Below are 13840 nucleotides of genomic sequence, written 5' to 3' on the forward strand. Positions count from 1 at the left end.
ATTTGATAAATGAAGTTAACCAACTAACATTATACATACTCTTTTGGTTTCTGTACCCAATATTTAAAAAATTTACAAATGCAATAAAAATATTGGTATCGGTACTCGGTATCGGCAAGTACCAAAAATAAAAGTATCGGCATCGGGTGAGTACTGGAAAAAGTGGTATCGGTGCATCCCTATCGTAAGTACTTGGTACATTATCAGCGCAGCGGCAGACGTTCAAACTAATATCACGTAATTTATGTCTCTATGATGATTGGTTGATATCAGAAGGGAGGCTAGCCACCCTTGCAAGGTATCTTTTCTCAACACTCCTCAGCGCTGAAAGTGAACACTCGATGGTGATTGGCTATTTTTTTTTACCAATGGAGGCACGAGAGCTCAGCTCTCCCGCGGCCTCCCCTTCTCTATTATCTAGCGGTTGTAATTACATCAACAGATTCGGTACATTCGCGATAGAAAAGTGGCGCTTTCCAACTTCAGTAACATGTTATGGTATTACAGCTGTGAAATTACAAACAAAAAATACACATTCTGAGACATGAACCGAAATGAATTGTGAATTTTATTAACATTAAATCGTCCTCCTCCCATTTTCACCTCAAAATTATGGGGAAGCTGAGCCTCCCCTGCCTCCCCCGACGAGCCGCCACTGTTCAGTAGAACACAAACGAAGATTTTTAACTTAAACCGTTGCAGTCTGTCAGTCTTATAACAGAAGTGATAAGACGTGATAAGTGATAAGTGAAGATGCACTGCAATGTCCGAACTGTCCTGAGCACGTCCTCGACAGCCGGCGCATGTCGCGTCTTCTTCTTCTTCTTGCTTTACGGCAGATCACAGACTTGCATTACCGCCACCTATCTCTCAAATGGGCCATTGACACTTTATCTACAATCTCAATTAGGAGTGTCAATGGTCCATTGACCGGCTGTCGAGGACGCGCTCAGGACAGTTCAAACATTGCAGTGCATCAGAGGTAAAAAAAACTATATAAATACTGTTCAGTTTCTTGCACAGACTGATCGTTTCGTGTCTTTACACATCAATTTATCGTCACGAGCCGCAGGGTTTAATTTGGTTTTGTTTGTGTATGTTTTTTTGACTCTCAAAGCCGTGAATCCCATTCACTTCCATTATAAGACTGACAGACTGCAACGGTTTGAGTTAAAAATCTTCGTTTGTGTTCTACTGAAGAAACAAAGTCACCTACATCTTGGATGCCCTGGGGGTAAGCAGATAAACATCAAATTTTCATTTTTGGGTGAACTATCCCTTTAACTCAAAACATGCATGTGTACTGAAAATCGGAGCTACCTCTTAGAACGACCAATCCACACACTAAAAATTGCACCTGTAGCTAGTCTGTAGCTAGCACCTGTCTTCTACTCTTAAATAATTAATATTAGCAGATTAAGGTATTGATATAAAAAAAAAAAAAATGTAATCATTAAAAAACATTTTTTTTAATCATTAAAAAAATCTTACCAAGCCCAAACCTTTGAAAGGTATATGTTTATTTTATTACTGAAAGCAATCATAAACTATACACACTCACTGTACATTTTACAGACATGGCTCTTCTACTCTTAAAGAATTCATATTAGCAGATTAAGGTTTTAATATGCACTCTCAAGGTGGACTATTAATACAGTGTACACCATGTAGGGTTAAAACAGGTACAAAGGTGTACTTTTGAGGGTTGAAAATACGAATTTTTCTTGACAGTACACACCAGTAGGCTGATAAGATGTGCTAACAATGTTGTAATTAAAAAAAAAAAGGTAGATCTTTTAGAATGGGCTCAAATCGCACAGATCCCATATTCTATTTTTGCAGAATATATGTTCTAATGTCTTTTAATTCCAATAGAATTACTACTAGCCTACATGTTGCAGTCTGTAATAATACTAATTTAACTGTCAGGATAAGTACACACGTTTTGTGCTAATTATTTTTTAATTAAATCACTTGCAGTTCAGAGAGCGAGTCAAATGTTGATTCAGTGCCTGCTCTGAAGAATTCAGTGAGTTTACTCAAGATGAGTGAAATCGATAACACTTGTTTCGTCGAGTCTTTTCGAACGATTCATTGAAAGAGTGATTTGTTCGTGAATCGGACTACACACTTGAGGTGTTGTATAGGCTACGTCTGTTTTTGCGTGACGCCGGTGAGGACAACCCGACAGAAAAACGTGTTTTCTTGCAATTATTTTATCTCTTTTACCTCATTACAATCAATTTCCACCACAAACTCTCAATTTGTATTAGACATACTTTTCCTGGGTGATACATGACCTATCTTGACCAAGACATTAACCCCAGGTTGCTCAAGACGGACTCAACGTCTAATAAGTGTGCGTTAAGTTACTCTGAATAAACGCCTCAGTTCATTGAATAATTAGCAACCCGATTCAAAACAGACAAACTTGCTAGAATAGTAAGCGCGCAAAGGCGCACGGGCGTTGGAGAGTTAAGAGAGCAGCGTGTTGAGTGAGGTCTCTTACCGGAGCAGTTCCACCCGGTGGGTGTTTGACAGTCGCTCAGCGATGATGGGAAGGCGCAAAGTTGCTTCACTGGTAATATACAAAAAAAGCAATATATTGTAATTAAAACTACATGTGTCCGATTCTCCTGTCGCGGTCTGCGTGTCTGTCGCAGCACAGCGCAAAGAGCCATCTCAGTTCACCGGGATTGACACGGGGACGTGAACCGAGGGCTCCGATCCCAAGACGAGCGCAGGCGACACACAGATCTCAGCCGCGGAGCAGTGATACACATCTTCCGGGCAATGCTGCGATGATCCCCATGTATGTGCTCTGATGCCGGTGCGGTTGGACTGTCTTGACAAGTGGAAGTGTCCGGTTGCAGTGATGAAACTCAAAGCTGAGATGAAAAGATATAAACATCCAAGCATGGACCTGGAAAAGCTGTTCGGATCCACTAGTTGATCATGTTGATCGCTCCTTTCTGAAGGGAAAAAATGCTGAAGCGCTGGCTTCAGTTGGCTATCTCGCTCTCTCTCTTTCTTCCTATATGAGGTCTGTCTGAGAGTGTCTTGTTCGGCTGGTGTCTGGCTCTGACTGTGAGGATGAGGATGAGGATGGTGATGATGAAGGTGAGAGGTGGGCACCCGCTTCGGCGGTGCGGATTGGCTATAGAGGGTGTAGCGGGTACCGAGCCGTGTAATACAGCATCACAAGCAGAGATCAAGAGTGCAAGTGAGACTTCCTTTACCTCGGGCTGTAAAGGGAAATAGCCTACAATGTTTACTTAGGCTATTCAAGTCATTAGCTTTGACAAAAAAAAATACAGTTCAACTTTACTTGAGTACAAATGTTTCTGTTGACTTGTACTCGACTTAATACGTTAACTGGTTTCTCCAGACGTACTCGTAACCTTTGTGACTGAATAACAAATGTAATCTGCTCGCGGATGTCCGATTCGCGAACGAATTGTTTGAATGAATCATTTGAGTCGACTCTTTTACATTTACCTGTCACGCGGGTTCGTAAAGCGGTCTGAACAATTCGTTTTGTGAATCGCGAATCTGAATCAAATCACAAGGGAAACACTCTGGAACACGCAATGGGTCGAAGAGACTATTCGTGTAAGCTTGAATCTTTTTTAAATATAAATTAATTTGATGCATTTTTGGCCTGATCAGTTGAAGCGTTATGAAAAACTTTGATTTGTTCGTGTGGCGGAAATCTACCACAGAACTGTTCATATTTGTGTTAATAACTGCACATATTAGCAGTGATATTTAGCGTGTTCGAGGCAATACAAATGACATTTGAGCCATATGTTTAATATAAGAATCTTGGGAGTCTTACATGTCTGCAAAACTCGTTTAACCTGTAAGTAATCAGTCAGGGGTATAAAATGAGAAAACAACATCATTTTTTTTTTTTAGTGCAAAGATAATATAGTCTATAAAATATAAACACAGTTTAAACAGTGTCACAATAAAACGATATTTCGTGTGTGCTTGCCCAAACAAAATTTCGGAGATGCTAGAATGTTCTGGGTAGCTACTTGCCAGGGTGTTGCTACGCAGTTGCTAAGGTGTGCTCAGAGGTTTTTAACTAATTTATGCTGTTTCTAGGGTGTTCTGGATCATCCCGCAGGGGTAAGCAATAATAATAGTGATAACTGCCTTAGCAAGCACCACTACCTACTAAGCAAGGTATATGATCTTTTTTTTTTTTACTGAAAGCAATCATAAACTATACACACTCACTGTACATTTTACAGACATGCCTCCAAAGTGGCAGACAATATTGAACAGTTCCCCTTCAGGAACTCGAGCTGCGTCGAAGTCGCTTTGGGAACGCTCTTGCGTGACCGCGTTCTGAAGCACGTGTCAAATCAGTCCAATGGAGTAAGTAGCGAGACGTCACGAGCGGGGTGACGTAAGCACCAGAAAGTATAAAAGCGCATCCGGCAGAGCGCAAACCAGCCATCTACCCCAGGTTTCTTAAGTTCTCTCTTCGTGATGTGCTCGTAAGATACACACACAGGCAGGGACTTGGTAGTATGGCGCAGTGGGTATTCTCGTTCCCAAAGCGACTTTGATGCAGCTCGAGTTCCTGAAGGGGAACATCTCTAGGTTACGTATGTAACCATGGTTCCCCGAGGGAACGAGACGCTGCGTCTCTTTGCCATACTCCCTGCATCCCTCCAGGCGCTACTTCATCGAAGCTGGTTTGCGCTCTGCCGGATGCGCTTTTATACTTTCTGGTGCTTACGTCACCCCGCTCGTGACGTCTCGCTACTCCATTGGACTGATTTGACACGTGCTTCAGAACGCGGTCACGCAAGGGCGTTCCCAAAGCGACTTCGACGCAGCGTCTCGTTCCCTCGGGGAACCATGGTTACATACGTAACCTACAGACGATTTCTTCATATCCATATCGGGTACTGTATCAGATACCATATCAGGTGTGATTCTCAAACTGTTCTCTTCATCAGTCTGACTCTGCAGAGTCTGCATGAACAAATAAAAAATAAAATCAAGACCTTTTGCTTTTCTTGCATGTAACTAGAGACAGTAAAAATCCCAAAGAAAATATCAAACATGGCAACTCCCATAACTCAAATTCTTAAAATAATTGACAATGATATTTAATAAAAAGACAAACAAGTAAATGGCAACATCCACTCAATGCAAAGTAGTGAAACTGTTTAATAGCAAGACTGCTACTACTTTCGCTAGATAAGAATATTGAACAAACACCAAAATACAGTTATGTTTAACTGTGAGTTATTGATTATTGAAGTGAGAAAACAGAAACGCTTTATCACCAATTAATGGTAACATTATCTGTTAATGCATTGATATGAGTTGATTAAGCAGTGGATTTGTTCAAATTTGTCAATCAACTCATGAAACATTTGGGATCCTTCATGGACCACAGTTTGAGAATCACTGTCGGAGTGTCAACTTGTTTTGGTCTAAATCCTCCGAGACTGGTTCTATTTGGGGCAGAAACACAATAGATGAAAATGTTATTGAAGAATTGAGGAAATTAAAGAAAACGTGAAGAATTGAGGAAATGAAAGAAAACGTGATCACTGTAAGTTTATTAAAAAGTCTCATATAATTTTTTCTCTCAAAATATATGATAATTAAATTTTTTTTTAAAAGTATACGTTAGATCATAAAACAACAAAATCAGTCTGTAATGCTCGGCCTACGGCCGTGGGTATACACAACTACCGGTTGTTCTGGGGCCTCGTAAGTGTTGGTTAGACTGATGGTAGATAACAAGAAAAAAAAACACAACTAGGAGTCTGATCTGATCTTAAAGTCTTTCCGAGTCACAGGGCTCAAGTCCATGTCAAATCTTGAGTCATTGCAGTCAAAGTCTAAGTCACGTCGCAAGTCATCAAATTTGGGACTCGAGTCGGAGTCAAGTCCAAGTCATGCGACTCAAGCCCACACCCCTGGGTAATACTAATATAAAAACAGCGGACATGCATAAATAATCATGCTAATAAGCAGCCTTATAAATGTACCCATATTATGTGGTTCAGCTGGGGTTTTTTTCAAACATCAGTCTAACCAACACTTACGAGGCCCCAGAACAACCGTTAGTCGTGTATACTCACGGCCGTAGGCTGAGCGTTACAAGTCTTCTGTCATTAAATACAGTGGCTTGGCCACATTTCCCAAAAATATTGTGAACTTAAGTTGATCATAAAGACCATTGGTGATCTGTTACTCCAAAGTGCAAAAAAATATTTTGTCAAGTAACTTGTGAGGCATTGATTAAAATATAAATTACCTGGTTTTATTAAAGACAAAAATATTATTCGGCATGACTGACACAACCTGATTACATAGATCAGAGTACAGCTGGCATTGCTTTATCAGATTACTGCTGCACTTTATGTTCTATTTGACTTTTTTCTAATTATTTTAACAGCAGTCAACGGTTGGATTTAATCCTTCATTAGCATTAAGCCTCAGACTTATCCTCTTTCTCATTCCCTGTCTGTTTTCCCTTTGTAGATGTTTCACAGGCTCACAGCTCAGACCGGGTCATTGCACGTCCTGTTAGAGCACTCTGTGTTCCCTGCTCTCCATCCAGCTGTGCAGTAATGCACTTCTGAGCTGGTGGGATAGGACCGAAGCTCTGCTCAATAGCAGCAGGATTTTTTGGGATTGTACGAGGATCTCGGCGAGGAGTGGAATCCGTGGTTCTTCAAGACAGCTCAGAGGTGAAGACAAAGAACGGAAGAGTGTTTGAGCTAATGGTGTGTGTCAGTGTTTGCGCAGACGGGGGAATGCAAGCATGCAGACTTGTGTATGATGGGACGCCTGTTGTGAGCGAGAAGGTGTTTTTCCTTTTCTTTTGTTGTGTAACCTGCAGTGTCAACTCACATGTCTGTTACTGTCTAACACAGCCAGTCGCCTATTTCAAGACTGTTTCAGCACAACAATGCCCACACAATTCAATTAACAGACTGAAAATAGGGCTCCCAAGACTGTCTTTGTTACAGCACTAATATGACTGCCAATGGGAGAATGTAGTCCGTTAAAAGATTCTCCTCCACTAATTCTCCAAGAAGGCCATATTCTAATTGTGGCTAAAGAGGCCTTTGTCTTACACTTCCCTTTGCACACAGAGCTCCGGTGTCCTCATCTCACATTGTCGGCACTCTTATTGTGTTCTTCAGATGAGCTCCTTTAATTGAGCTTTTCTCTAGATCACTTTAATTTAACTGGAAAGATATTTGCTTTCATTACTGGAATGAGTTTGGTCGGCTGAACTTGACCTTTGAAGTACTTATTTAGAGCCATGTGGTTAATTGAAAACTTTTGTAAAGCTGCTATGAAAGTAACTGCAACACATGCATAAAGAAAACATCTTTCCGGGAAGTACGCTCGTATTTGGTATGAACGGATAAATTAGTGTTATCTGGTGAATATAAATGGAATATTTACAGGGTCGCTTCTGTTATGCAATGCATTTTGAACGGTAACTTTTACAAAATGAAAATGCTTGGCTGCATTTACAGTCACGGACTGACTGGGATTGACTGCATTTATTGACTATACTGTACGTGTCCACTGAGCAGAAAGAGAGGTGGGAGGGACAAAAACTTTATGCAGATCAGGGGCAGCCAATAGCTTTGGGGCAGTGATGTCTGTTACATGTATAAATTGGTAGATAATGCTTGAGTTTCTCCTCCATTTAGTGCTGAAATCACATAATTGCATATTAGTATATTTAAAATAGATTTTAAATGTCATTTGCCGATACTGTATACTTACTTGCATTTGGAAAAGTTTGTCAAACAGCACACTACTGTGTAAAATTTTGGGGTCAGTAAGATTTTTTATTTCTTTTTGAAAGAAAGTAATGCTTTTATTAATCAAGGGCACATTAAACTGATCAAAAGTGACAGGAAAGACTTTTTCATTGTCTCAAAAAAAAGATTTCAAATTAATTCTGCACTTTTAAAATTTCTATTTATTTAAAAATCCTGAAAATTATCATGGTTTCCCACAAAATATTACGTAGCACAACTGTTGTAAACATTACAAATAATAAGAAATGTTACATGAACAACACCAATTTAAAGAATGATTTCTGAAGGATCGTGTGACAGTGAAGAATAAAAAGCCGAAAAGTCAGTTTTGCATCACTAAAATAAATAATAATTACAATACAAAAATATTGAAAGGTTTTTACATTTTTAAGAAGTTATTTTTTAAATTTTACTTACTGTTTAATTGTGTTTTTTTTAATAAAATAAATGAAAAAAACTGGCACATCCACATAAACCAAAGAATTGAAATAATTGAATAATAATTGCATTTATTTATGATATTATGATTAAAGAAAATTAACTAATATGATTTGCCATCTTTAAAAGTGTGAGTTTAATATTTTGTCTAATATAATGCGCACATGAAAATGTACTACATAGTGACCCTGCAAGTATAAAACATAATTTGACATATTCATTACATTGCATACAGATACGTTAATTCTAAAAGAAAACATGTCATAAATACAATTTAGAATCATCATAAATCACAGTCAGCTTTCCCGACAGCTTAATATGAATATGTTGAATGCACCCTTGTGGTAAAGATTCGGAATGCACTTTACTCTTGTGATAGTGTTTTAGATTGTATTGCAGTTATACAGACGGGCCATGCACCTCCAAACCACAAGAGTGCATCTGTGGTTTGTCCCAGCTCTGCCTGCATTCAGGGCAGCAATAAAAGACAAACCGATCCGATGACTCCTTCAAGGTATATCTAACCTGATTCTGCGTGTCTGTGTTCTCATCTGTCAACTTGACCCGACTGTGACTATTGAGTTTTATATAGCTCTCATATGACTATAAATCTTGACTTCATCATGCCTGTAGACCTCAGGGTTTGTCTTTATCTGTCTACCCCCCCTTCCTTTCTCTCTTCAGGACAAAATATGAATGATTTAAGCGAGGAACGGATCTAGGCAAGGGCAAATCAGACAACAGAGTGTGTCTTCAACAGCCCACATATTCACCTGCTAACCAGCGGGTACAGTATGTATGCTTCACAAGGACACCGGATTAGAAGGTAGTTCAATTTTAAAATCACATCAAAAGTGGTTAACAGGCTTTTTAACATCCCACAATGTCCAACTGAGATTTTTGCTGCTTGATCATTTTACCGTAAGCTTCTGCAATGCATTATGTCACAGTGTAATTCAGGGTACTCAAAATGCCTTAAATTTAGTTGTATCAAATTTAAGGCAATAAAAAGTTAAATGGTACAAGAAAGTCTTAATTATGATTTCAAGAGCTCCTAAATTTGGGGACAGAAAGACAGGAATTGCGATATGGCTTTAATGTTACGATTAAACTTCAAAGGGCTATGATTTCATTTAATAAATATGAGAGCTGCACATTTCAAAGTGGTGCTGTGCTGCTTTGTGTACTGCCCTTACTGGGGAAACTGCTATATTTCTGTCATTCCGAAAGCTCCACCTGCTGGCAGAGAATGAATTTGCATTTTCAATGAGCCTTTCTGCTGTTTTTGTTCAGAACAAAAGCGAAAATCAACCCATATTTTTATGCAGCAAACACGCACTTGTAAATGTGAACTGGTGGATACATTTTTAGACATTGCCCTACCCCACTTATATGGTATTAATTTTATTTGTGAAGGTCTCAAAAAAGGTCTTAAGTCTTAAATTTGTTTTTTTACAAATCCTGCAGATACCCTGGTCATTGCTTGCAGACAATTTAACCCTGTAAAGTCTGACAAATGAAATAATGGTAAGGAGTTTTTGCTGAGTATATTTTATACATCAGGCTTTCTTGGCTCATATACGTAGTATGATACACTGAGAATATGGAGCTCATACTCAAGGAGGAAAAAGAAATCTTTACATTTTATGCAGTTGCTGATATTCATATGGCCAAAAATATCAAATTCTGATAGCTTGTAATGTAAATGAGATGGTTATAACAGTAGCAGACTACTTAAATAAAATACATATTAATATTGTTGTCACTCTCCTAATAATATGTCTTAGTAAGATGATATTTAAATGTCTAGATTTATGATGAGAGCTTTATTTTTATTTATTTTAATTTTTTGTAGGTGGAAAAACATAATGCAATTTAATATAATGATAAGTGAGAGATATAATATAAACATATTTTATACTTTCAGTTTAACAGTTCTTATATTTACTTTATAAAAATCTGTCAACAAAAAGATGTGTACCACGGCCTGAAGGTGGACATTTTTAGAATTAAAAGGCCTTTTACTTTGAAATTTGCATATTACATTTGAAAGAGTTGGCTTTTTAGGGTTAAATTTGTTGGCCATAACCATTGCTATTTGTTCTCAGTTTCCACCATGTTTTGGACTGGATAGAGAAGATAATTGTTGAACTTAAGTGCTGTTTTATATGTCCATGTACTGTCCACAACTGAAACAAGTTCACCCAAAGAATTTATTTTTGGGAGTGCAGAGTTGTAAAAGTACAAACATGTCCATAATATTCACAAGTGGCCCGATCAGCAGGATTCTTTTGCAGTCAAACGCACAACACAGTCCTTTATTTATCAGAGCATTCCACTCTTCATACTGATGTCTGAGGGTTGACGCAGATAAAAAGATGAGAAGATTTTGAGGGCCATAGATTTCACGGGTACTTGTCAAAGCTGAATGCAAATCCAGATCTCTGATGTTGCTGCATAAAAGCAGGTCAGGCATAAAATGGAGATACAATAAGAAAAAAGAAAAAAACTTACAATGGAAGGTGAAAGAATAAGCTACGCATTTATGCTGTGATCATGACTGCTGCTGATTTTGCCTATGAATAAAACAAAGAGAAATAGAACAGAAATGCAGAGGGAGGGGAAGGAACATAAAGCAATATTGAAGTGTTCAAAGATGGCTCAGCTTGATACACATCTGAATAAATCAATTCCGGTAGGAAAGGCGGATTAGAGCATGCAGGACGCAGACCCAGAGAAAATAATATCACTGTCATTCATAGACAAAAGCGACTTTTTTTTTTTTGGACCTTATAAATGAGAGGCTCATCTGTCTGAGGAATGGAGTAACAGCAAGTGTGTGAGGGAAGAGGAGGAGAGAGACTGAGTTGTCACTTAGTTTTGTATTAATGTCTCGAATCAGGGAGTAATGTCATGGTTTATCTTCTGTTATGGATGAAAAACATTTGTCATTGCGGTTCATAAAATATAGCATATATTTATTGAGTGTCTTGAAGAGAATGAGATCAAATAATACTCTATAATATCCATCACTGCAGTATGAGAAGTACAAAGTCAGAAGTTAGTCTAGAAGTTGGAGTCTTGGTTATTTGATTTTTAAAGGGGTCATATGATGCTTTTTTAAAGATTATTTTGTGTATTTGGTGTAACAGAATATGTTGACATGCTTTAATGTTCAAAAAACACATTATTTTTCAAATACTGTACATTATTGTAGGTCCTCTATGCCCCGCCTCTTTCAAACGCTTCGTTTTCTACAAAGTCCCTCCTTCCGACAAGCGCAGTCTGCTCTGATTGGCCAGCTGACCCAGTGCATTGTGATTGGCCGAAGACCGCAAGCACTTGTCGGAAATGTAACGCCCCTTACCATAATCGCGAGCTTCATCTTTCAAAATAAATGTAAAGACAGTAAATAATGTTGTTAGTTTTGCCATCAGTTCAAGCCTGAAAGGGGAACAGACACAGTAATGATGCAGTACACAAGCCTCGGTTAAGACAGCTGACTTGCTGATTTCTGACAGTTCACTCTCCTGTGATGTCTTTGGTTTTGAGACTTTAGTCTTTGCAACTTCAGGGATCTTATCTATTCACGAACAGCTTGTAACACTCCAAAGAGAAAGGAAAACTTGAAATCGCATCATATGACCCCTTTAAGTGGCTTTTCACTGTTAGATCTTTGTGCATGCTGTGTCCGTTTAAAGACCTTCCTCTGGAAATATCAGGATGAATTGGAGTGTGTTTGTGTTTGTATTCAAAGAATACTCACGAGTCTTTTAGCTACAGTGTGCAAAAATGAAAGAATGAAAAAAAAACATTTGGACTTAAAAACTAACAAAGAAACCTAAACCTTCCCCTGAGAGTTACTGTACAATGAATACACCTAATATTAAGAATAAATAACTAATATACTGTATTTAGCAGTGATAGAGAGAGAAGGAATAGAATTGTGGTACAGAGAGCGGAGCAACCTCCAAATGCATTTGATTTTAATATAGAATAACTGGAATTATTAAATATTATTCATATATTTTAATATAATATTTGTAAATTAACTTATATATTCAGCATAATTATGGCTGATCAATAATCGCATACCTACAGAATTTTACATTTACAGTTAGATGTGTTTTAAAGGTCCAGAATCAAAATGTTTTTATTTACACATATAAGAGGTTAAAACTTTGCAAGTGCATTTAATTTTAACCTTACAGCGTATTTTTTAATAAACGTCAAACTAGCATTTAATGCTATTAAGACACCAAGCGTATCATTATTTGAGTGCTACTAATAAAATCAGCACATATCCTCGTGCATGTAGTGTCTTTTGTAACTCGGCAATTAATTATAGTACTTTTAAAACTATATAATTAAGCAATTAAGCAAAAAGCAATTACCATGATGACACAGACTGTTGCAACCGTTATGATTGTGTTGTTTCAATTTCTTCTGACTCTGGATCTTGGGGCTCAAACACATATGACTCTATCACAGCACTGGCCATCTAATGCATCAAAACACTTAACATGCTGTGAGGGCGTGGATATGGGGCAATGAATTAGCCAATCACAGCGGTGAGCATTTACTTCTGTTTCAGCAAGAGGTAATGCCCCTTTCACTTCTTTGTTTTTGACAAAGAGTTAAAATGTTCATGGAAAAGAGTCACGTTTTACAAATATTAGACTTTTTGGTGCAAAAAACTTTGCAAACTTAATAACCTTGTGAAACACAATAGAGAAATCTGAAACTGCACTTAATGACCACTTTAACATCTGACAGAATATTTTACAGATACGTTGCAGTCTACAAATGATTTAGATGAAACATGAACATCAAAGCTTTTAATGCTATATTTAATTAAATCAGGTGTTAGCGAACAGCGCATTGTGGCCCTTGAATGATGGAACAATCTGGAGTCCCATGAGTAACATCAGTAAACTGGAAATGGGCAGTAATTTCCTTGTTTTAATGTTAATAAACAACTCCTACTGCATGTATTTTGAAAAACAAAAACAGAAATCAGCATGTTCTTTGTTTTTTGTTTTTGCTGCTGAGACAGTGAAATTGCAATTACCCAAAAAGACTTTAAAAAGGGAAATGTCGAGAAACCCAAACTGCCTTAGTCTTTGTTGCCATGGCTTCCAGATGTTTAAAGGGCACCTATTATGCCCCTTTTTACAAGATGTAATATTGGTCTTTCTTGGGTGTCCCCAGAACAGATAATTTATTATAAAAGCTGGAAAATGTCATTTTTGAGGTGTGTCTAAAAGGAGTGGAGTGAGTAGATTTTTATCATTGTAGGGTGGTTGTGTTCACACACTGCCAACACACATTTATGTCCAAACATGTAAAAGTGGATCTTGCATAATAGGTGCCCTTTAATTTATTATTTATTTATTTTATTGCCTTTTACTTTCTGATGGTTTTGACATTTATCTGTGCCTCCTGAGAAGAGTGTCTGATCATGTAAAATAAATTGCCTCTCTTGAGGAAGCTTAATATTTTCAAAACAAGCAATGCTATTATATTTATGGGTGTTTTTTGTGAATAATATTTTTACTTATTTTTTATTATTTATTTTT

General features: G+C 37.7%; 1 protein-coding gene across 2 annotated transcripts in view; it reads right to left on the reverse strand.

The window, feature by feature from the left end:
• The window catches only part of tmeff2b (transmembrane protein with EGF-like and two follistatin-like domains 2b), an 88764-nt gene extending 85557 nt beyond the window's left edge, over positions 1-3207 (reverse strand). Inside the window, exon 1 of one of the 2 annotated variants that reach the window (XM_016472459.1) lies at positions 2510-3207. In XM_016472459.1, the coding sequence (XP_016327945.1) occupies positions 2510-2681 (172 nt within the window). In that variant the 5' untranslated portion in view covers positions 2682-3207. The remainder of the gene's footprint in view (positions 1-2509) is intronic. The other variant, XM_016472460.1, reaches the window with a different exon arrangement.
• Between the last annotated feature and the right edge of the window lie 10633 nt (positions 3208-13840).

The sequence above is a fragment of the Sinocyclocheilus anshuiensis genome, unplaced genomic scaffold (assembly GCF_001515605.1).
Source record: "Sinocyclocheilus anshuiensis isolate Anshui unplaced genomic scaffold, SAMN03320099.WGS_v1.1 scaffold472, whole genome shotgun sequence".
Lineage (NCBI taxonomy): Eukaryota > Metazoa > Chordata > Actinopteri > Cypriniformes > Cyprinidae > Sinocyclocheilus > Sinocyclocheilus anshuiensis.